Source organism: Meles meles, chromosome 2 (genome assembly GCF_922984935.1).
Source record: "Meles meles chromosome 2, mMelMel3.1 paternal haplotype, whole genome shotgun sequence".
In the NCBI taxonomy this organism is placed as follows: Eukaryota; Metazoa; Chordata; class Mammalia; order Carnivora; family Mustelidae; genus Meles; species Meles meles.
The window spans coordinates 140,663,439-140,685,212 of NC_060067.1; the positions used below are offsets into that span (position 1 = coordinate 140,663,439).

Consider the following 21,774-nt stretch of genomic DNA (forward strand, 5'->3'; position numbering starts at 1 on the left):
AGCTTCCTTCAAAGAATACAAATTGGAATTCGTAATTTATAGGATGTACATTCCTAGTTTATAAGTAACAATTTAAGGCTGCCAAATTTAGATAAAGATGTCTCCCCACTCTTTTCCTCCTTTAAATCCTATGGTATGTCTCACGTAAGCCAAGACTTACAAATCTTCAGGATCTCCATAGCAAACACTTCTGACCACAAGGAGGGAATCTGAGTGGACCAAATTCCTAGAAATACTTGTTCTCCCCAGAGTCACTAGGTGGCAGTGGTTGGTAAAGGTTGTGAGTGCCCGGTGACATCATTAGGCGTGAAGCCATCCCAGATGCTAGCAATGACTTAGGAGTGTCACGCAGCCCGTCAGACAGGCATTCTGTGGAGCAGATGGCCAGTGGACTGTGTGGGCCTGTCAGACTTGAATTAATTGATGAAATAAATGAGTGGAATGAAGCACAGAAACCTTTCTTGGTAAAAGTAATTTGGAGAGAGGAGTAGCATCTTACCGCCTGAAGTGAAAAATGGTATCATAAAATAAAAGATACATTTAAACAATGTTTCTGAAAGCTGCTGAATTCTTTATAGGGCTACCTTTGTGTACCAATGATCGATAATTCATCTCCCATTTCCTTAGCTAAAGAAGCACACAAGCCCCCTGTGTTTATCGAGAAGCTGCAAAACACAGGAGTTGCTGATGGATACCCAGTGCGACTGGAATGCCGTGTCTCAGGAGTGCCACCACCTCAGATATTTTGGAAGAAAGAAAATGAATCACTCACTCACAGCACTGACCGAGTGAGGTGAGAATACACAATGACTTAATCCACATCTGTTCAATAGGTCCTGAGGATACATAAAGAGATGCACTTTATGGAGCACATAAATCTCTGTGAGAGTCACACTACTGATGACATCAAAGACAAAAATCACTCTTCACCCTCATGTATAATTAAGCTTCTGGAAGGAAGCTCTCATTGTATGTGATAAACATTCTAACTTAAATCTCAGGGGGATTTTTTTGAGTATTTACACCTAGAAGAAAAAATGAATTCATCTGTGTCCGTGGTGATACAGAAACTATTCAGTGGGTTTTATAAAGGCCCAATCCTCCACTAGAAATTAAGTGCGCACATTTATTCAGCCTCTTGATGTCTGCTCTTCTCTCCCGTTAACTTTAATGGGGCTAGCAGCCTTTCCAGAATAAGTATGACCCTATTATCTGCTACTTGCCCAATTCTGTTTCTAATGATCTAATTAAAAATGATGTTTCATGTCCAAAGCCACTTTTTAAAAATTTAGAACCCTAATGACTTTATCCATTTCTCCAGCATGCACCAGGATAATCATGGCTACATCTGCCTGCTCATTCAGGGAGCTACAAAAGAAGATGCTGGGTGGTACACAGTATCAGCCAAGAATGAAGCCGGGATTGTGTCCTGTACTGCCAGGCTGGATGTTTACAGTGAGTGCCACTTCATCTCCTCTCACTGAATCATGAAAAAGCAGACATCTGGACAGCCAATCATATTACTTTTATATAAGCTTATAAACAACTGCAGAGTTTTATTTGCCCAAAATTTCATATTGCTCTTTCTCTTTCTATTTATAGTTTCTCAACATTAATAGTGAACTACACCAGGAGAACAAATACCCAAGTATCATTCAGGAACTTTGCATTATTAGCAAAATATGCATGTTGATTTCTCTTACGTTGGCTAGTCAGTTGTGGCTTCCTTACGCAAGCATCCTTAGGAGTTAACAGTAGGCGAAGGCATAACCACGTTTTTCACATTTTCTTGTTACTGTGTTCTGCAAATGACTGCCTTTTAACATTTCTTGTTATATCCTACCACAGCGTCTTACTGCACTCTAAATGTGTGTACCATTGATCCCGGAATGCATCCTTTCTGTGGCTTAGCGCTTTTCTCTTTAATATACCTTAAGCAGCTCAGCAGTAGTTTTGTGAGTGTTTGTGTATGTATATTTGTGTACATGCATTTTAAAGAAACTTGTTTCTGAATTCACAGACTAGTACAGTGGCATTATGAGATCTATTGAGGTAAAGAAAACCACTAGAAAAAAATTAAGAACTGATAGCAAATTTTACCTCTTGTTGAATAGGAAATAATTTTGTGAGGTTCTTAAAGTATTGAGTGACCTCAACCTTCCCTCCTGCACACTTCTTTCCAATTGACTAGTGCTGAACCATCCATCCTGAGTACCTAACTACTGTAATTATTATGACATTTGTACATTTTGTGCTTTGAAGATGTTTTTTAAAGAGGGGGAGAGGTGAGAATTAGGAAGCTGAACGACTGTTTTTGAAGGACTTCTGTGTTGCAGTAAGTATTAACTTTTAAAAGAAACTACACTTCTTTAATACCTAGCTGTTACAGTCCCACTACCCTGGACAGAAAGTAAATCTGCAATATATGAGGAAAATTTGCAAAACTTGCTTACATTTTAGGATTTCTACCATGCTAAAGAACATGTGCCTGGTATATATGAAAAGACATTCTGTATTTACTTGAAACATTTAAGTGCTTTCCAGGACATCTTGAGGTTTTTTTTTTAATCTTTTTATTCCCCCCCTTTTCTATTGTAGCCCAGTGGCATCAGCAGCCACAGAGCACCAAGCCAAAAAAAGTACGGCCCTCAGCCAGTCGCTATGCAGCACTTTCAGACCAGGGACTAGACATCAAAGCAGCGTTCCAACCCGAAGCCAGCCCATCTCACCTGACACTGAATACCGGCTTGGTAGAAAGTGAAGACTTGTAATCCAACATTCTGTTAACGCTGAAACACTGAAACAGCCGCCATTGCCTTGACCAACATATTCCTTTGTCACATTATGTAAAGGGCAAACATACCTTTGACTATAAGAAATAAACACCAAAATAATACTTTTCCTACTTGATATACCAAACTTAGAGTTTCAGTAGGTGATGCTCATAGAAATGTACACACATTGCACAGAAAGTCTTCATTCATCATCCAACTTAAAACTTGTGGAATCTCTGTGATGAAAGGGATCTGAAATGCCAAAATGCTAATGGAAATCAGCTGTTCAAAGGTAACCAGAATTTGTATTCTCCATAGTGCCTTAAACACTAGCTGTAGGTGCTACACAGCATGACAGTGTGGAATGCTTAACAGGAGGCAAATGTACCACAAATAATACTAAAATGTTTCTAAGTGGGCAGTGTGTTCAGACAGCTACAGTGAACCAAGTGCAATATATAGGGATGAAAGGAAGAGGAAATAACAAATCCAAGCAAATGCCTTGTTTCTGCAAAATTGTTTTATATTAAATCATAAGGAAGGAATTACTGGCCTTAAATTTTATTAATATCGAGAGCTTTCTAACAAGGTTAATACCTTAGTTCTTAACCACCTTTTTCTTTATGCGTAGTATTTTCTTTTCATGCTACCTTGGTAGGAAGCTTACTTACAAACCATATTAAAAGGCTAACTTAATTATAAATAATATAAAGTATTCCAAATAAAGCAGAACTGTATTACAGTCCATTCCACAAAAGACATCCAAATCACCCAGATGACCAAGGCGTATAGTATTCAGCGGAAAGAGGGGTCTGGAAGGAGTAGGAAGAATGAAGGAAAATGCTACCAGCACACTTGTACTCATTTAGATAAAAGTAGAAAAGGCAGGAGACATGGGGAAGGCCAGGCTTTTCTTTGGTTTTCAAAAAGTAACTTAAAGTATAGGTAAAAAAAAAAAAAAAAACACTGCATTTCAAATGTCAGGGGATCTAGGGTCAGCTGGAAGACTGGAGCACATGTGCTGTGGAAGTTTCAATGTCTGAAGTCTGTGTAGTCGCTGAAGAGGTTAGGTGTGTCGAGCAAGTGGAAAATGGACTGAGACTGCAAGATTGGCATCAGTGAGGAAACTGCCTGTAAGAGCTAGTCTACTGGAGGAGAATGGAGACTTGGGAAAGACAAAAACAGGTTTGTGCCACAATCAATTTTTTTTCCAATGGCACCGTGATATGGTGAATGGAAAATATGAGTTCACTTCCATGCTGCCATGCAACCTTGCCTTAAGAAGGTGCTAGGTTCCGGGTAGGTTGTAAAGGCATCTCTGCAAAGACTGATTTTTGAATGCATATGATCCTGCAACAGCTAGACTGACATGATTCTGACCAGACTTGATGGTTTTAAGTCGGAACCAATAAACTTAAAAAAGGAGAAAAAAAACAATTTGGCCAGATATTATATTATAAAACATGAGGTTTTAATGGTACTTTGCTATGAAAAGAAAACACTGTATTCCTTATGCAAAACACATATATCTTCCATTATTTATAATAAAAATGTTGAACTGTCTTAGCTCAGTTAATTCAATATATAGTATTTTTTAAAATAATTTTATATCTGTGTACGACCCCATATATTTCATATTACTGCTTCACATGTACAGCTTTCTACTTCTTTGTAAGAACACCAACCAACCAAGTTTTAAATGACTAATAGGCTTGATCACTGGGTGGCAGATGTTCTTTGCAGAGTAGTGCAAGTTCCTTTGACCACACTTGTAAGCGTTGCTAATATGGAATTTAAGATACCATACAAAGTCTTTCATGGACCTAGCTATATTGTAGAATTATGACTTAACATCCTATCTTACTTGCCAAATTTTTCTGAATGTGACTGTTTGCTAATTTGCTGGGTTTGGGATTGAGTAGCATTATTTGCCACCTTTTATGTTGTATTTATAAAAAAAAGTACTATCATACTACTATTTGGATTGTTGTGGTGGTGTAATGTGGATTTAACATCAATAAATATTTAACAAATAATAGTTGCAATTTTGTGACGCGAAATACTCCATTGTTTTAGTTTTCTGTTGCTTATGTCATTAATTAGTATAAACTTAGAAGCTTAAAATAACATTTATTAGCTCACAGGTCTATAGGTCAGAAGGGCTGGGTTCTACATTCTGAGTCTTACAAGGCTAACATCAGCACATCCATTGGACTACATTCTCATCTGGAGCTCTTCCAAGTTCAAGGAGTTGTGACAAAATTTATGTCCCTGCAGTTGTAGGCTAGAGGCCTCAATGTAATCTGTTGGCTAGCCACTCTCAACTCCTCTGGGCCATCTGCATTCCTTGCCATGTCATCCCCTCCATCTTCAAGACCAGCAAAGAGAATCTCCCTCAGAATGGATCCTTCTCATGCCTTGATCTTGTCAGAGGCCCAGCCCCTTCTAAGGGATCACGTGATTAGGTCAAGCCCAAGTGAATACCCCTCTTTCTTAAAATGACCTGATTTTATTTTATCTAATTAAAATCTCTCCAAAGCAACACCTAAATTTGTGTTTGATTGGATAACTGAGAGAAGGTGTGTGTACACCAGGAGGTGGGAATACTGGGAGCCATCTTGGAATTCTGCCCGTATGCATGTAAATAATGTTGGTTCCTGTGATGCCCTTTGGGAAAAGTATACTGTGACCCTAAACCATATGCCCTCTCTTGACATCTATGAAATTAAATAGGGTTCTGGTTCAAGATGGATGACAGGATTCTGAACACACCTCCTCCCACAGACACACCAAATCAACAACATACATAACAATTTCTTCTAAAAGAAACCCCAAAACTAACCGACTGACTGCTACACATTAGGCAAACAAGACAACCCACATCAAACACATGTAAGAGGCTGTAACACAATCTTGCCCTAAACGCCGCCCCTGGCGCAGCAACCTACAATCAAGAGAGAACTCAAAATCCCAGACTTCAGCCTCAGGACCAAAGGATTTGAACCCCACATGAGTACCCCAACTTTTTTTTTAAGATTTTATTAGTACCCCCCACTTTTTAAGACCTGCACCTGAGAGACAAGCCCCAAGAATATCTAGCTTCACAAGCCAGTGGGGCCTACAGCCACAAGACCACAAGGCTATAACAATCTGACAAATAGTCCTTAAAAGGCTCCAACAGGGTCACCCACCCTAGGGACCAGTCTATGAAAGAAGCCTATTTGCTTATCTTAAAGCATCAGCCTGAGGGGTAGACACCTAATTTAATAAACATCCAGGGGTATACTGAAATAATCCGAAGACTAAGGCTGGTGAGTACCAACCATCTCTATGCTCACCCTCTGCCTCACTCCGGGTCACTAGTATCTCCAGAAAGAAGCTTGTGCAAATGTCTGGCACCCTGGTTTTTCCAGCTGCCGCCCAGAAGATACCTCTTGATTGCCTGGCTATGGTGGCTAGTGGAGGCAGATCCCTGTAACAGTGACTGTAAGAGAAAAACAGTTCTTAACCACCTACAGCACAAGAGCAGAGCAGGGGCAGAATGAAACAGTCTTCCTGGGAGAGAGGACTATTTACTTATCTTTACAAATGCAGGGGCGCCTGGGTGGCTTGGTGGGTTAAGCCGCTGCCTTCGGCTCAGGTCATGATCTCAGGGTCCTGGGATCGAGCCCCGCATCGGGCTCTCTGCTCAGCAGGAAGCCTGCTTCCTCCGCTTGCTCTCTCTCTGCCTGCCTCTCTGCCTACTTGTGATCTTTCTCTGTGTGTCAAATAAATAAAATCTTAAAAAAAAAAAAAAAAAAAAAGCAAATGCAGCCTGAGCGGCAGGCTTCTAATGAAACACACATCTAAGGGCCAAATTTAATCCTCTCCAGAGACTTCCAAGGCCAGCCACTATCTTGACACTCTCCCTCTGCTTCACTCTGGGTTGCTGGCATCTCCCCAAGAGGAGCCTGTGCACACGTCTGAGGCCTGGTTTGTGCATGCTGCCCAGCAGACACCCCTTGACAGCCTGGCTCTGGGGCCAGAGGATTTATGTTCATGAGTCCCATAAGACTAGTGAGAAACAGTTCTTAACCTGCTATTCCCAATATATAACCCCCAAGACTCCCCAGCCAAGACACAAAAGAGCACACTGAAAAGCACTGCCAGTCTCTCTGTGAAAGGGACAATTTGCTTGTCTTCATAGGTGTGTCCTGAGGGGAGGCTTGTAATTAAAGACACTTCCAGAGACTGACTACAATCCCCTCCAGAGACCAGAAAGGCCACCATTGCACATCTTCAAGTTCTCCCTCTGCCCTACCTCAGTTCACTAGTTATTTTCAAGAAAGGAGCTTGTATCTACATGTGGTACCCCTGTTTCCCAGCTTCTTTCCAGCGAGAATATCCCTTGACAGCCTAGCCCTACTGGCCAACAGGGTTTGTGTTCATGGGCTCAACAGAATGGTGGCAAACAAAGAAACGGCTCTTAACTGGCTATAACCCCAGGATTCAGCGCAGAAGCAGCAGATATGCTCTAGTCCCAGTCTTCCCCCAAAAGAGATATACCTGCATCTTTAAATATTGCTAAGAATACGGCTTTCAAACAGCCTGAATCTAGGTGCTGACTGAGCTTCTCCAGTTAGCATAATGACAGGTCTTGGCACAGCCTCAACTACCAGGAACCACTAAGCATGAAGTGGGCTGCTTGGACAATAACAAAGGTTTGAGCTAGGACTGGGTTGGACAATAAAATTCATCTACACAAGGCTACTCCTTCAAGACTGGGAGAGGTGGCTATTTTATTTTATCCAATGCATAAAAACCAGGAGTGTCAAGGAAAATGAACAAATACAGAAATACATTCTAAAGGAAAGAACAAGATAAAACATCAGAAAAAAGACCTTAATGTAATGGAATTAAGTGACTTACCTATTAAGAGTTCAAAATAACATTCATAAAGATGCTCACCAAGCTCAGGAAAAGAATGAATGAAAAAAGCGTAAACTTCCATAAAGAGAAAGAAAATATAAGTCAGTACAGCAAAGAGAAGTCACAGAGCTGAAGAATACAATAACTGAGCTGAAAAATATAAGAGAGAGGCTCAACAGCAGACTAGAAAGAAAAAATTGGAGAAGATGATGGGGGAAAAGACTAGATGAAGAAAAAAGGATCAGTGAACTTGAGGCTAGAGCACAGGAACACGCTCAATTATGGCAGCAAAAAGACAAATGAAGAGTGAAAATAGCTTATGGGACTCATGAGACAACATCAAGCCGATCAACATCTGCAGTATAGGCGTCTCAGGGAAAAAAAAGATAGGAATCAGAAATTTACTTCAAGAACTAAGGGCTGAAAACTTCCCTAACCTGGAAAGGGAAACAGACGTCCAGATCCAAGAAGACCATAGAGTTCCAAAAAAGATAAACTCAAAGAGACCCACACCAAAACATATTACAACTGACCTGTCAAAAGTTAAAGACAAAAAAATCTTAAAAGCAGCAAGAGAAAAAAAACTTGTTACATACAAAGGAAGCGCCATAAGACTATCAGATTTTTCAGCGAAAACTTGGCAGGCCAGAGGAAATGGCATGATATATTCAAAGCGTTGAAAGGAAAAAAAAGTCTGATCAAAACTATACTACCCAGTTACCATTCAGAACTGAAGGAGGATAAAAGAGTTTTCCAGACAAAAGTTAAAGTTTGCCACCATTAAACCAATCTTACAAGAAAGGTTAAAGGGACTTTCTTAAGATGAAAAGAAATGGCACTAATTAGTGGCAGGAAAACATATGAAAGTATGAATTTCACTGTTAGAGGTAAATAGTAAAGGTAGTAGATTAATCACATATAAAGCTAGAATGGAGGTTAAAAGACAAAAGGAATAAAATATAACAACAATAGTTAAGGGACACACAAAATAAAAAGCTAACATGAAAAACAAAATGGGTGGGTAGAGTAAAAAAGTATGTGTGCAAATTTAAGTCATTATCAACTTAAAGTAGACTTATCAACATAACTTGTATTATGTAAGCTGTAAGCCTGATGGTACCCACAAAGCAGAAACCAATAGTAGACACATGAAAGCTAAAGGAATCTAAACATATTGCTATAGAAAATAATCAAATCACAAAGGAAAGGGGCAAGAGAAGCGAAAAAGCATTTCCAAACAATGAGAACAAATTAACAAAATGACAATTACCACATGCCTATCAATAAATACTTTAAATGCAAAGGGACCAAATTATCCAATAAAAAGACACAGAGTGGCTGAAGAGATAAAAACCAAGGCCTATCTTATGCTTCCTACAAGAGACTCACTTCAGATTTAAGAACACACACACACACACACTGAAAGTGAAGGGATAGAAAAAGATATTCCATGAAAATGGAAACCAAAGTAAAGGTGGGGTAGATAAATTCTGTTTTCTCTGATAACAGTTAAGATAGTAATGAGATAAAGAAGGTCATTATAAATAATAAGGGGATCAGGGACACCTGGGTGGCTCAGTCACTTAAGCCACTGCCTTTAGCTCAGGTCATGATCCCCGGGTCCTGGGATCTAGTCCCACATCCAGTTCCTTGCTTGGCAGGAAGCCTGCTTCTCTCTCCGCCTCTGCCTACCAGTCTGCCTGCTTGTGCACTCTCATTCTCTCTCTCGCTCTCTCTGACAAATAAATACATAAATAAAATCTTTAAAAAAAGGGGGGGGTCAAGCCAACAAGGGGATACAATATTTGCAAATATTTATGCATCCAACATAGAGCACCTAAAGATATAAAGCAAATATTAATGCAAACATAAAAGCAAATAGAAAGCACATATTTGATCAAAAAGGAGAAATATATAGCAATATAATAGCAAAGGACTCTAATACCCCACTTTCATCAAGGATAGACCATCCAGATGGAAAATTAATGAGGAAACAGTGGCCTTAAACAATACATTAAACCAGACGGACTTAACATATATACAGAACATTCTATCCAAAAGTAACAGAACACATTCTCCTCAAGCACCCAGGGAATACTTTCCAGAGTGGATCACAGTTTAGGCCACAAAACAAGTCTTAATAAACTTAAAATTAAAATAATATCAAGCATCTTTTCTGACCACAATGGTAAGAAACTAGAAACCAATTACAAAAAGGAAACTGGAAAATTCACAAGTACATGGAGATTAAACAACAGGATACCAAACAATCAATAGGTCAAAAAGGAAATCTGAAAAGGGAAATAAAAATATAATGTGATGAATGAAAATGGAAACATATCAAAACTTATGGAATGCAGCAAAAGCAGTTCTTTTTTTTTTTTTTAAGATTTTATTTATTTGACAGAGAGATCACAAGCAGGCAGAGGCGCAGGCAGAGAGAGGGGAGGAAGCAGGCTCCCTGCTGAGCACAGAGCCCGATGCGGGGCTCAATCCCAGGACCCTGAGATCATAACCTGAGCCAAAGGCAGAGGCTCAATCTACTGAGCCACCCAGGTGCCCCAGCAAAAGCAGTTCTAAGAGAGAAATTCATAGCAATAAATGATTACATTAAGAAACAAGAACTATCTCAAGCAATGTAATTTATACATCAAGGACATAGAAAAAGAAGAAATGTAGCCCAAAGTTAGTAGGAGAGAGGAAAAAAAAAAAAAGGCAAGAGAAAAAACATCAGTGAAGAGAAGAAGAGCTTGTTTTTTTGAAAAGATAAACAAAATATATTTACCAAGAAAGCAAGAGGACTCAAATGAATAAAATAAGAAATGAAAGAGGAGACATTAGTGCTAATATGACAGAAATACAATGGATCATAAGAAACTACTATGAATAATTATATCCTAACAAATTAGATAACCTAGAAGAAATAGGTGTATTCTTAGAAAACTAAAACATACCGAGAATGAATCAAGAAGAAACAGAAAGTCTAAATACAACAAATACTACTAAGGAGATTGAGTCAGTAATCAAAAACTTCCCAACAAACAAGAGTGCAGGACCAGCTGGCTTCACTGGTGAATATTACCAAACATTTGAAGAAAAATTAATACCAATCCTTTTAAACTCTTCCAAAAACTAGAAGGGGAAAGTATGTCTCCAAAGTCATTTTACAAGGCCTGCATGACCCAGTACCAAAACTAGACAAGGATATCACAAGAAAAGAAAATTACAGGCCTGTATTCCTAATGAACATAGATGTAAAAATGCTCAACAAAATTCAGCAAACCAAATTCAACAATACATTAAAAGGATTATACAATAAGATCAAGTGGGATTTATTCCAGGGATGTAAGGGTGGTTTAACATGCACAAATCAATATGCTATACCACATTAACAAAATGAAGAATAAAAATCCTATGATTATCTCAATAGATGCAGAAAAAACATATGATAAAATTCATTATTGATTTATGATTTTAAAAATTCGCCAAAAAGTGGGTATAGAGGGAATGTACCTCAACATAATAAAGGCTATACATGACAAGCCCATAGCTAATATCGTACTCAATGATGAGAAGCTGAAAGCTTTTCCTCTAAGATTAGAAGAAGACAAGGATGCCAACTCTCACCACTTTCATTCAACATAATACTGGAAGACCTAGCAAGAAATTAGGCAAGAGAAAAAAAAAGGCATCCAAGACACAAAAGAAGTAAAACTATCACTATATACAGATAACTGCTATATATAACAAAACCCTAAAGACTCCATAAAACTATTAGAGTAAATGAATTTAGTAAAGTCTCAAGATACAAAATCAATATATGCGATCAGCTGTGTCTCTTTGCACTAATAAACTATATTAGAGAAATTAAGAAAACAGTACCATTCATGATTGCATCAAGCAGAATAATACCTAGGAATAAATTTAACCAAGTGAAAGAACTATACACTGAAAACTACTGATGAAAAGAAACTTTCATGAAAAACACACAAATGAATTGAAATGCATTCCATGCTCAGGGATTTCAAGTATTAATATTGTTAAAATGTCTATACTAACCAAAGCAATCTACAGAATCAGCACAATCTCCAGCCAAATTCCAGTGGAATTTTTCACAGAAATAAAACAAATAATCCTAAAGTTTGTATGGAATCACAAAGACCATGAATAGCCAAAGCAATCTTGAAAAAGAAGAACAAAATAAGATACATCATGGTCTTAATTTAAACCCTGTAACAAAGCTACAGTAATCAAAACAGTACAGTATTGGCATAGAAACAGACACAGAGATCAATGAAACAGAATTCAGACCCCAGAAATAAATCCGCACATATAAGGTCAATTAATTTATGGCAAAGGTGACAAGAATATACAGTGAGGAAAGAACAGTCTCTTCAATAAGCAGTGCTGGGAAAACTGGACCGGCACATGCAAAAGAATGAAACTGGACCACTATCTTATATCATACATTAAAAAAATAAGTAATTCATGATGGAATAAGACTTACATATAAGACCTAAAACCATAAGACTCCTAGAAGAAAACACAGGCAGAAATCTTCTTGACATTAATCTTAGTGATGATTTTTTGGATCTAACACCAAAACAAAGGCAACAAAAGCAGAAATAAACAGGACTACATCAAATTATAAAATTTCTGCATAGCCAAGGAAACCATCAACAAACAAAAAGCAAATCCACTGAATGGTATTAAACACTTGCAAATGTTGTATCTGATAAAGGATTAACATCTAAAACATATAAGGAAGGAACTCCTACAACTCAGCAGAAAAAAAAAAAATCTTAAATAGGCAGAGGATATGAATAGACATTTTTCCAAAGAAGACACACATGGCCAAAAATACATAAAAAGATGCTCAACATTATTAATCATTAAGGAAATGCAAATGAAAATGACAATGAAATATTACCTCATACCAGTCAGAATGACTATCATCAAAAAGAGTAGAAATAACGAGTGCTGGTGAGGATGTGGAGAAAAGGAAACACTTGTGCAGCTGTTGGGAATGTAAATTGATGCAGATGCTATGAAAAATAGTATGGAGGTTCCTCAAAAAAATACAGAACTATCATATGATCCAGCAATTCCACTTCTGGGTACTTAACCAAAGGAAATGAAAACACTAACTCAAAAAGATATATGCAACCCTATGTTTCTTGCAGCATTATAATAGTCAAGACATGGAAGCAACCTACGTGTGTACTAATGAATGAATGGATAAAGAAAATGTGGTATATATGGTAATGGAATATTATTCAGTCATAAAAAAGGAAATTTTGCCATCTGTAACAATACAGAAAGATCTTTAGGGCATTATGCTAAGTGAAATAAGCAGACTGAAAAAGGCAAATACTGTATGATTTTTATGGAATTCAAAAAATAAAACCAAAATTAGTAGCAGGGGCTGGGAGTGAGCAAAATAGTGAAGGTGGTCAAAAGGTACACACTTCCAGTTATAAAATAAATAAGTCCTGGAATGTAGTATACAGCATGGTGATGCATATTTGAAAGTTGCTAAGAAACTTAGACTGTTAGTGGGAATGCAAGCTGGTACAGCCATTCTGGAAAACAGCATGGAGGTTCCTCAAGATGTTAAAAATAGAGCTACCCTATGACCCAGCAATTGCACTACTGGGTAATTACCCTAAAGATACAATGTAGTGAAAAGAAGGGGCACCTGCATCCCAATATTCATAACAGCAATGTCCACAAGAGCCAAACTATAGAAGGAACTGAGATGCCCTTCAACAGATGAATGGATAAAGAAGATGTGGCCCATATATACAAGGGAATACTACTTAGCCGTCAGAAACGATGACTACTCACCATTTGCATCAACATGGTTGGAACTGGAGGGGATTACGCTAAGTGAAATAAGTCAAGCAGAAAAAGACAATTATCATATGGTTTCACTCATGTGTGGAACGTAAGGAACAGCATGGAGGACCACAGAGGAAGGGAGGGAAAACTGAATGTGAAGAAATCTGAGGGAGACAAACCATGAGAGACTATTGACGCCAGGAAACAAACTGAGGGTTACAGAAGGGAGGGGAGGTGGGAGGATAGGACAACCACATGACGGGTGTTAAGGAGGGCACATGTGGTGATGAGGACTGGGTGTTATATACAACTAATTAATTGTTGAACACTACATCAAAAACTGATGATGTGGGGCACCTGGGTGGCTCAGTGGGTTAAAGCCTCTGCCTTCGGCTCAGGTCATGATCCCAGAGTCCTGGGATCGAGCCCCGCATCAGGCTCTCTGCTCTGCAGGAAGCCTGCTTCCTCCTCTCTCTCTGCCTGCCTCTCTGCCTACTTGTGATCTCTGTCTGTCAAATAAATAAATAAAATCTTTAAAAAAAAAAAAAAACTGATGATGTACTATACAGTGGCTAACTGAACATAATTTAAAAAAATGAAAGTTCCTGAGAGAAGCAGGTCTTAAAAGCTCTCATCACAAGGAAAAAAATTTGTAACTGTGTGGTGATGGATGTTAACTAGATCTTACTGTGAGCATTTTGCAATATACAAAGAATCATTAAGTTGTACACCAGAAACCAGTATGACACATATCAATTAGGCCACAATAACAAAAGATACAAAAAGAAATTAAATACACACATCAATATATTAAACATTATAATCCTGCAATGAAGAACTTTTTCAATCTAATGGTATCCCAAAGACATTGCCATAGGATGTTTTTCAAGAAGTCTGTCATAAAAGTCTTCTTTTTCTTCAGTTCCCCTAAGACCATTAACAACGTGGGCAAAATGCCTGAAGAAGTGAGAGCACATAGGATAATTTTTCTTACAATAAAACTTCTGATTCTCAGGCTAGGAATGCTCATCCTCTTAGACTTCTTCATTCCATTATAAGCACCATCAACTGACATTTCCCTAGGAAAGAATGTTTCTATCAGTGCAGGAAAGTTCCTATCTACATGACAAGTAAAGAATAAAGAAGTTGTGGTGCTGTGTGGGCACCAGGCAGACTGCTGCTATCATTATCGCTTAAGAAGCTATGATGTCACATCAGCCTGAGACATTCAATGACTCAAGTTAGTGCTCTGCCAAAAATGCAAATCACCACATGTCATAAAGGTGACAATTCAAAGTGTAATAAGCTCTTCTGAGAAAGAAAGTACTTAGAAATAGAGACTGGTGGCTCAGTCAGTCAAACATCTGCCTTGGTCACAGGGCATGATCCCAGCATCCTGGGACAGAACTCTGCACTGGCCTCCCTGCTCAGTGGGGAGTCTGCTTCTCTCTCTTCCCTTCCTCTGCTCATGCACGCGTACACGCGCTCTGTCTCCGTCTCTCTCTGCGTCAAATAAATAAAAATAAAATCTTAAAAAGAAAGAGAACTCTAAGGCCTGAAGCCTGGGGAATAGCTTGTTGTTACAGAAATGTGAAGGCTAAGCGTTGTCCTAGGTGATATAGGAAGCACAGCTACTGACTGATCTCTGAGCTTTAGAAGGACTTCAGGTAATTTCTCAATCTCTTTAGCTCAACCAAAAGTAGGATAACAATTATTTGTACAAGGAGGTAGAACTATGGCCAAAGATTTTGAGATCTTCAGAAAAAATTTTATGTGGCCTAATACTTCAAAAAGTTTCTGACTACGGCAAAGTGGCTCATTAAAGTAAATATGTAAGTAAAATTATGACAACAGAACTCCACATAGGTTGTATATAAAAACAATTTATGGAGAGAGGGGAATAAAAACACTCAAAGGAGTCACACAAATAAACTGACTATAATTCAGAACAAACTCCCCTCCTTGATTGAAATGAATATAAGTTGTTGACTGTTAGGCTGACTGCACATCCCTCCCTTCGATGTATAAAATAAGAAAAAAATGTGTCAGGAGGAATGTGTTCTGTAGATGCAGTAAAACCTCCCTACCCATGAAATTTTTACTCTACCCAGAGAACACCCATTATCCTTTCCTAAATCATGAAGATTTTAGCTTTCATTAGAAAGATGTTAAATCGGGGCGCCTGGGTGGCTCAGTGGGTTAAGCCTCTGCCTTCACCTCAGGTCATGATCTCAGGGTCCTGGGATGGAGACCCGCATCGGGCTCTCTGCTCAGCGGGGAGCCTGCTTCCTCCCACTCTCTCTGCCTGCCTCTCTGCCTACTTGTGATCTCTGTCTGTCAAATAAATAAATAAAATCTTAAAAAAAAAAAAGGAAAGAAAGATGTTAAATCACTCTTGTAAAGGATAATTAGAAAAGAGGGTGTAAAATAAAAACCTGAGTAAAAACAGAGAATTTGGCCATAGAGCCTTGTTAAAAATAAAAGAAACGGAAAGAGAGCTAAACCTTAGAGCCACAAGAGGGAAGAAGTTGGAAAAGGGTTGCCACCAGGTGTCAGGACTCCGCCCTTGTGGGCTCTGCACGCTACTATCCTAGTCCAGCTAGCTAAAGCCACACATAATTGGGTACACTCAAACCGGGCTTGAGAAAACCCAGCTTGGCCAATGGAGGCTGGCCATTCAAGCATACAGAGCAAGGTTTTAAGAGGTCACTTATAGCCTTTCGTTATCAAAAAAGCATCACAGTATGCTTGGAGTCAAGAACTTCGAGTCATAACATGACAGGCAATGTGAACATGTAAAGGGGGAACTAAATCAGGCCTCTGAGAATGCAACACTATTACAATTTTGATACTCCCTTTTGAAAACAGTCTTATTTCCTTAGTAAATTTAAAAGTATTTATAGGACCTTCATGGGTTCACTCTCAATTTTAGTCTCTCAACTTTACATTTTAAGTTCTCATAATATTTTAAGTCCATCAACCACAAGAGATAGTTTAATTATGAATTTGGACTATACATATTTTTTCACAAATTGTTAATTATGCAAAAGAAAAAGTACACTGAAGAATTTCATAGGAAAAAAATGTTGACGATCATTCTTTTGGTGTTTATAAAATAAAGAACTGGGAAGGGTATTATTTAATGCCACTGTGCTGCTAACGTGCAATGGAATTTATGTGTATTCATTTACATTCCTATATGGTGTAGTCTCAAATGTTTGCTTATTGATTCTCGTAAGTAGAGCCTGTCAGGCATATAAAACCAGAAAAATCCAATATAAATACCTGTGCTGTTCAGAGCACGCAAAACGTCAGATTTCACCTACAGCATGAGATACTGTCTTTATTCATACTGATTTGTTCTTTTTTTTTTTAAGATTTTATTTATTTATTTGACAGAGGGAGAGACAGTGAGAAAGAGAGCACCAGCTGGAAGAGGCAAAGGGAGAAGGAGAAGCAGGCTTCCCACTGAGCAGGGAGCCTGATGCAGGGCTTGATACCAGGACCCCAGGATCATGACCTGAGCCGAAGGCAGACACTTGAAGTCTGAGCCACCCAGATGCCCCCATACTGATCTGTTCTTGATGTTAAATTTTTATCTAAAAATTTACTGTGCCTACTTCACAAAAAACAACTCCAATTTTATAATTGGAGTTTAAATATTTAAACTAACATGCTTTCAATAAATTCTATGTTTTGGGAAGTTTTTCTCAGAGCAGTAGTTCTCCAGGTGTGATCCACAGACCATCAGAAACCTACTGGAAATGCAAATTCTTGAACCCTCCAGCACACCCACTGAATTGGACTCTGGGCGGGGATGGGGGTGGGGGTGTGTGTCTAGCAATTGGAGACAGAGAAAAGTCTCCTGATGATCCTGGCACAGAAGCTATTCTTAACAACTAAGGTCTCAGGAAGATCAGAAATCCTAGTTCCCTCCCTGCTCAGTAGATTCTAAGAGCTGTTCTTTGTTGCATTCTCAAACAATCTGTGAAGTTAATAAATAAATCCTTTCCTTCAGAAAAGACAGCGGTATTTGCATGTGGTTCTATAGAGCACCTAATGAGAACAGCAGACTAGTATGATATCTGTTCTCTGCCAATGAGATATCTTAAAGAGAATTCAGGAACTTTATCTTAATTTGCTGAAGTAGTACTTACTGCTTCAGAAGAGGCAGACTTACATTACCTGTAAGTAACTACATTATCTGTAAGTAACCCTAACATATTATACATGTTCAGATTCTCCAGGATGCTAGATAGCAAGCACCAGAATCCTCCCCAATGTAGGAGAAAGGACTGTCTGATGAAGGTGGTAAATTCTCCCCATGAATGTCCATTCACCTCATGAAAATAATGTACTATCACAAAATGTGAGTAAGTTATAGAGAAACATCCATTTAAGTGCAACTGCTGGGATTTCCAATTCCAGATGGTACCTTAAACACACATTTTTAGCTCCACTATGTCCTAAAGCAACAAAAACACAACCTTCAAGAGTATGTTTGTCTGTTCAGGCATAAATCTTTGGATTTATGTGAAGTAAGACAAAGAGAAGGGAGACAAGACCAATGCAAGAACACTGTGACAGTAGAAAACAGATGGAATCTGGGCACTTACAGCAGATTCAAAACTAAATTCTGGCCAGAATGAGAAAAACTGAACAACCAATTTCTATGGCAGATGCCCAAAAAAGACACTATATGGTACTTTTGGAAGTCAATATGATGGCAAGTTTAAAAGAGCAAGACTGGTTGAAAATGTGTTTTAGAAGCACACATTTTCACTGGACTCTCTGATCCTATCCTTTCACACAAGACTAGACGGCAAAACACAAGCTTTCTGGACTGGTCTGAGAGACAATCAGGCACCCATAATTATAGGATACTAATAACTGAGGAATCAAGTCAAAGTTCACAGCTTTCCTCCCCTCTTTCAGTTCCAGAATGCTGACAGCCAGTAGGCCAGACAAATAAACTCTTCCTGGAGAATCAAGAGAAAACCAGCTGATATACTGGTTCTCAAGGTAGGGTCCAAGAACCCCGTGAGACTCTCTAGATCCTCTAAGAGAGTAAGCAAGTAACATTTTCAATGTTATTTGCCATTTTCACTCTCATTCTCTCAAAAGTGTCAAGTTTTCAAAGGCTATGCTATGTGTGATATTGCAAGATATTAAAAGCAGAAATGAATGTGGGTCCAGCTGTCTTCTATTAAGCTAGATATTGAAAACATTAACAAAAATATAAAATAGTGTCACTTCCAATTTTTTTGGTTTTGAAAATAACATTTCTCATAAAAATATTTATATTAACATGAAATGTGTTTCTGTTATTTTTGATGGATAAATATTTTTTAAATTCAGTTTTAATTTCTATCATGGTAAATACTAATAGATGTAAGCCACATAAACTAGGACTTTGGGATCCTTAATCTCTTTAGCACATAAAGGGGTCCCTAGACCAAATCATTTGAGAACACATGAGTTAAAAAAACTGACTTGGGGATTCTGCCAGTGAAAATGTCCACATCACCCCACGGTGAAGACCAGAGCCAACAGTGCCCACCAATGTACATAAAGCTATTTATTTTTAAAAAATTTTTTAAAACACTTTATTTTAAAAGAAAACACAGATACAAAAAATCCCACATAAAACAAATACATGGCTTAGTGATTTATTTTAAGGTTAACACTCTTAAAACCACCATGTAGGTAAAAAAAAAATGGAATTTTGCCACATGCCCCAAAAGCCCTCCACATGTCCTATAGATATTATAATTTAGTCTTGCCCGTTATTGTTGTTTGCAGTAAAACAGACACAGCATAAAATTTACTGTTTTAACCACTTTTAAATGCAAAGTTCAGTTTGCCCTACTTTTAAATTTAATATGCTTTTACAGTCTCTCTTAACCTACCATTTTCCTTCCTTGAGGAAATCAGGCATTTGAGGCTATAGAGGGTTTTATAGACTGCATTTTGCCAAATGCTACTCATGGTGCAATTCAATGTTTTCTTCTGTCCTTGGTATTTCCTGCAAATTAGCAAATGGATCTGGAGGTAGATCAGATGTGAGTTCAATCCATTCTGCTTTTTAATATCCCACTATTCAGTATATGAAAACTGCCAAAAATCACAAAAGATTTGAGGACAGTATCTAATATAAGGATCCAAAAAGTAAAGCAACCTGGAGAAAAAGTATCTAGAGCAGAAAATTTCTATGGTTAATAAGCTCAGGGGAAGAAGGGAAAACAATGAATCCAGGAAACAAGCACAAGATGCTATTAATAAGGAATATTCAGAAAATGAAAAGAAAATCTTAGGAATTAAAAATAGGCTGGTAAAATTAAAATGTGGTTTCAAGATAAAACTGAGGGAACGCACCCAAACAAAAAGGAAGGCAAAAAAGAGAGAGATTGAAAGGGTCCACAAACGTATAAAGAAAGACCCATACCAAAGAACACCATAATAAAATCTTCCAACATTGCAGGCAAAGAGAAGGTCTTGACTTTCAGAGGGAAATATATACACCAAAGAAACAGGTTTTATTTAAAACTTATTAATATCAACACCGTAAGACTTGGGGCACTGGAGCAATTCCTTCAAAATTCTGAGGAAAAATGATTTCTAACCTAGTATACTACACACAGTCAATTTAACAATTAGGAAAAATTAAAGACAAACAGTGAAGGTCTCAAAAATGTTATCTCCTATGCAAGTTTTCTCAGGAAGTTACCTGAAGACATGTTTTTTTTTTTTTTCCGTTTATTTGTTTATTTACAGCATAACAGTGTTCATTGTTTTGGCATCACACCCAGTGCTCCATGCAGTACGTGCCCTCCCTATTACCCACCACCTGGTTCCTCAACCTCCCACCCCCCCCCCCCGCCCCTTCAAAACCCTCTGGTTGTTTTTCAGAGTCCATAGTCTCTCATGGTTCATCTCCCCTTCCAGTTTCCCTCAACTCCCTCTCCTCTCCATCTCCCTATGTCCTCCATGTTATTTGTTATGCTCCACAAATAAGTGAGACCATATGATACTTGACTCTCTCTGCTTGACTTATTTTGCTCAGCATAATTTCTTCCAGTCCCGTCCATGTTGCTACAAAAGTTGGGTATTCATCCTTTCTGATGGAGGCATAATACTCCATTGTGTATATGGACCACATCTTCCTTATCCATTCATCCGTTGAAGGGCATCTTGGTTCTTTCCATAGTTTGGCTACCGTAGCCACTGCTGCAATAAACATTGGGGTACAGATGGCCCTTCTTTTCACTACATCTGTATCTTTGGGGTAAATACCCAGCAGTGCAATTGCAGGGTCATAGAGAAGCTCTATTCTTAATTTCTTCAGGAATCTCCACACTGTTCTCCAAAGTGGCTGCACCAACTTGCATTCCCACCAACAGTGTAAGAGGGTTCCCCTTTCTCCACATCCTCTCCAACACACGTTGTTTCCTGTCTTGCTAATTTTGGCCATTCTAACTGGTGTCAGGTGGTATCTCAATGTGGTTTTAATTTGAATCTCCCTGATGGCTAGTGATGATGAACATTTTTTCATGTGTCTGATAGCCATTTGTATGTCCTGAAGACATGTTCTATCAAAGACGTTATAAATCCAAAAAAAGGAAGACAGGAGATCCATAGGGGATCTAACAGATAGGGGAAGCAGAGGGAATTTATAAGATGACACTGAGGGAAGATCCTAAGAAACAGCAAGGAGCAAATCTAGAGAACAACCACTGAAGACTGCAGCAGATCAGGAGACTAGAAAGATTTACTGAAGGCATAAAACTGATCAATTACCAGTGTTTCAGCATATACAGTTGACCCTTGAACAACAAAGGTTTCAACTGTGTGGCTTCACTTACACGCATTTTTTTCTGATAAATACAATATGGTACTATAAATGTATTTCGCTTTTTATGATTTACTTAATAACATTTTCATTTCTAACTTACTTTATTGTAAGAATACAGTATATAATACATATATGAAATATGTGTTAATCAACAGCTTGTTATCAGTAAGGCTTCTGGTCAACTGTAGACTATTAGGAGTCAAGTTTGGGGGAAGTCAAAAGTTTTGTTTTTGTTTTTGTTTTTTTTAAGATTTTATTTATTTATTTGACAGACAGAGATCACAAGCAGGCAGAGGCAGACAGAGAGAGAGGAGGAAGCAGGCTCCCTGCCAAGCAGAGAGCCCGATGCGGGGCTCAAACCCAGGATCCTGGGATCATGACCTGAGCCGAAGGCAGAGG

General features: G+C 38.4%; 1 protein-coding gene across 2 annotated transcripts in view; it reads left to right on the forward strand.

Moving 5' to 3' along the window:
• The window catches only part of PALLD (palladin, cytoskeletal associated protein), a 386,386-nt gene extending 381,576 nt beyond the window's left edge, over positions 1 to 4,810 (forward strand). For both annotated transcript variants that reach the window (XM_045997079.1, XM_045997081.1), the window contains 3 exons: positions 628 to 793; positions 1,322 to 1,455; positions 2,599 to 4,810. In XM_045997079.1, coding sequence (XP_045853035.1) covers positions 628 to 793; positions 1,322 to 1,455; positions 2,599 to 2,771 — 473 coding nt within the window. In that variant the 3' untranslated portion in view covers positions 2,772 to 4,810. The remainder of the gene's footprint in view (positions 1 to 627; positions 794 to 1,321; positions 1,456 to 2,598) is intronic.
• The last annotated feature ends 16,964 nt before the right edge of the window (positions 4,811 to 21,774 follow it).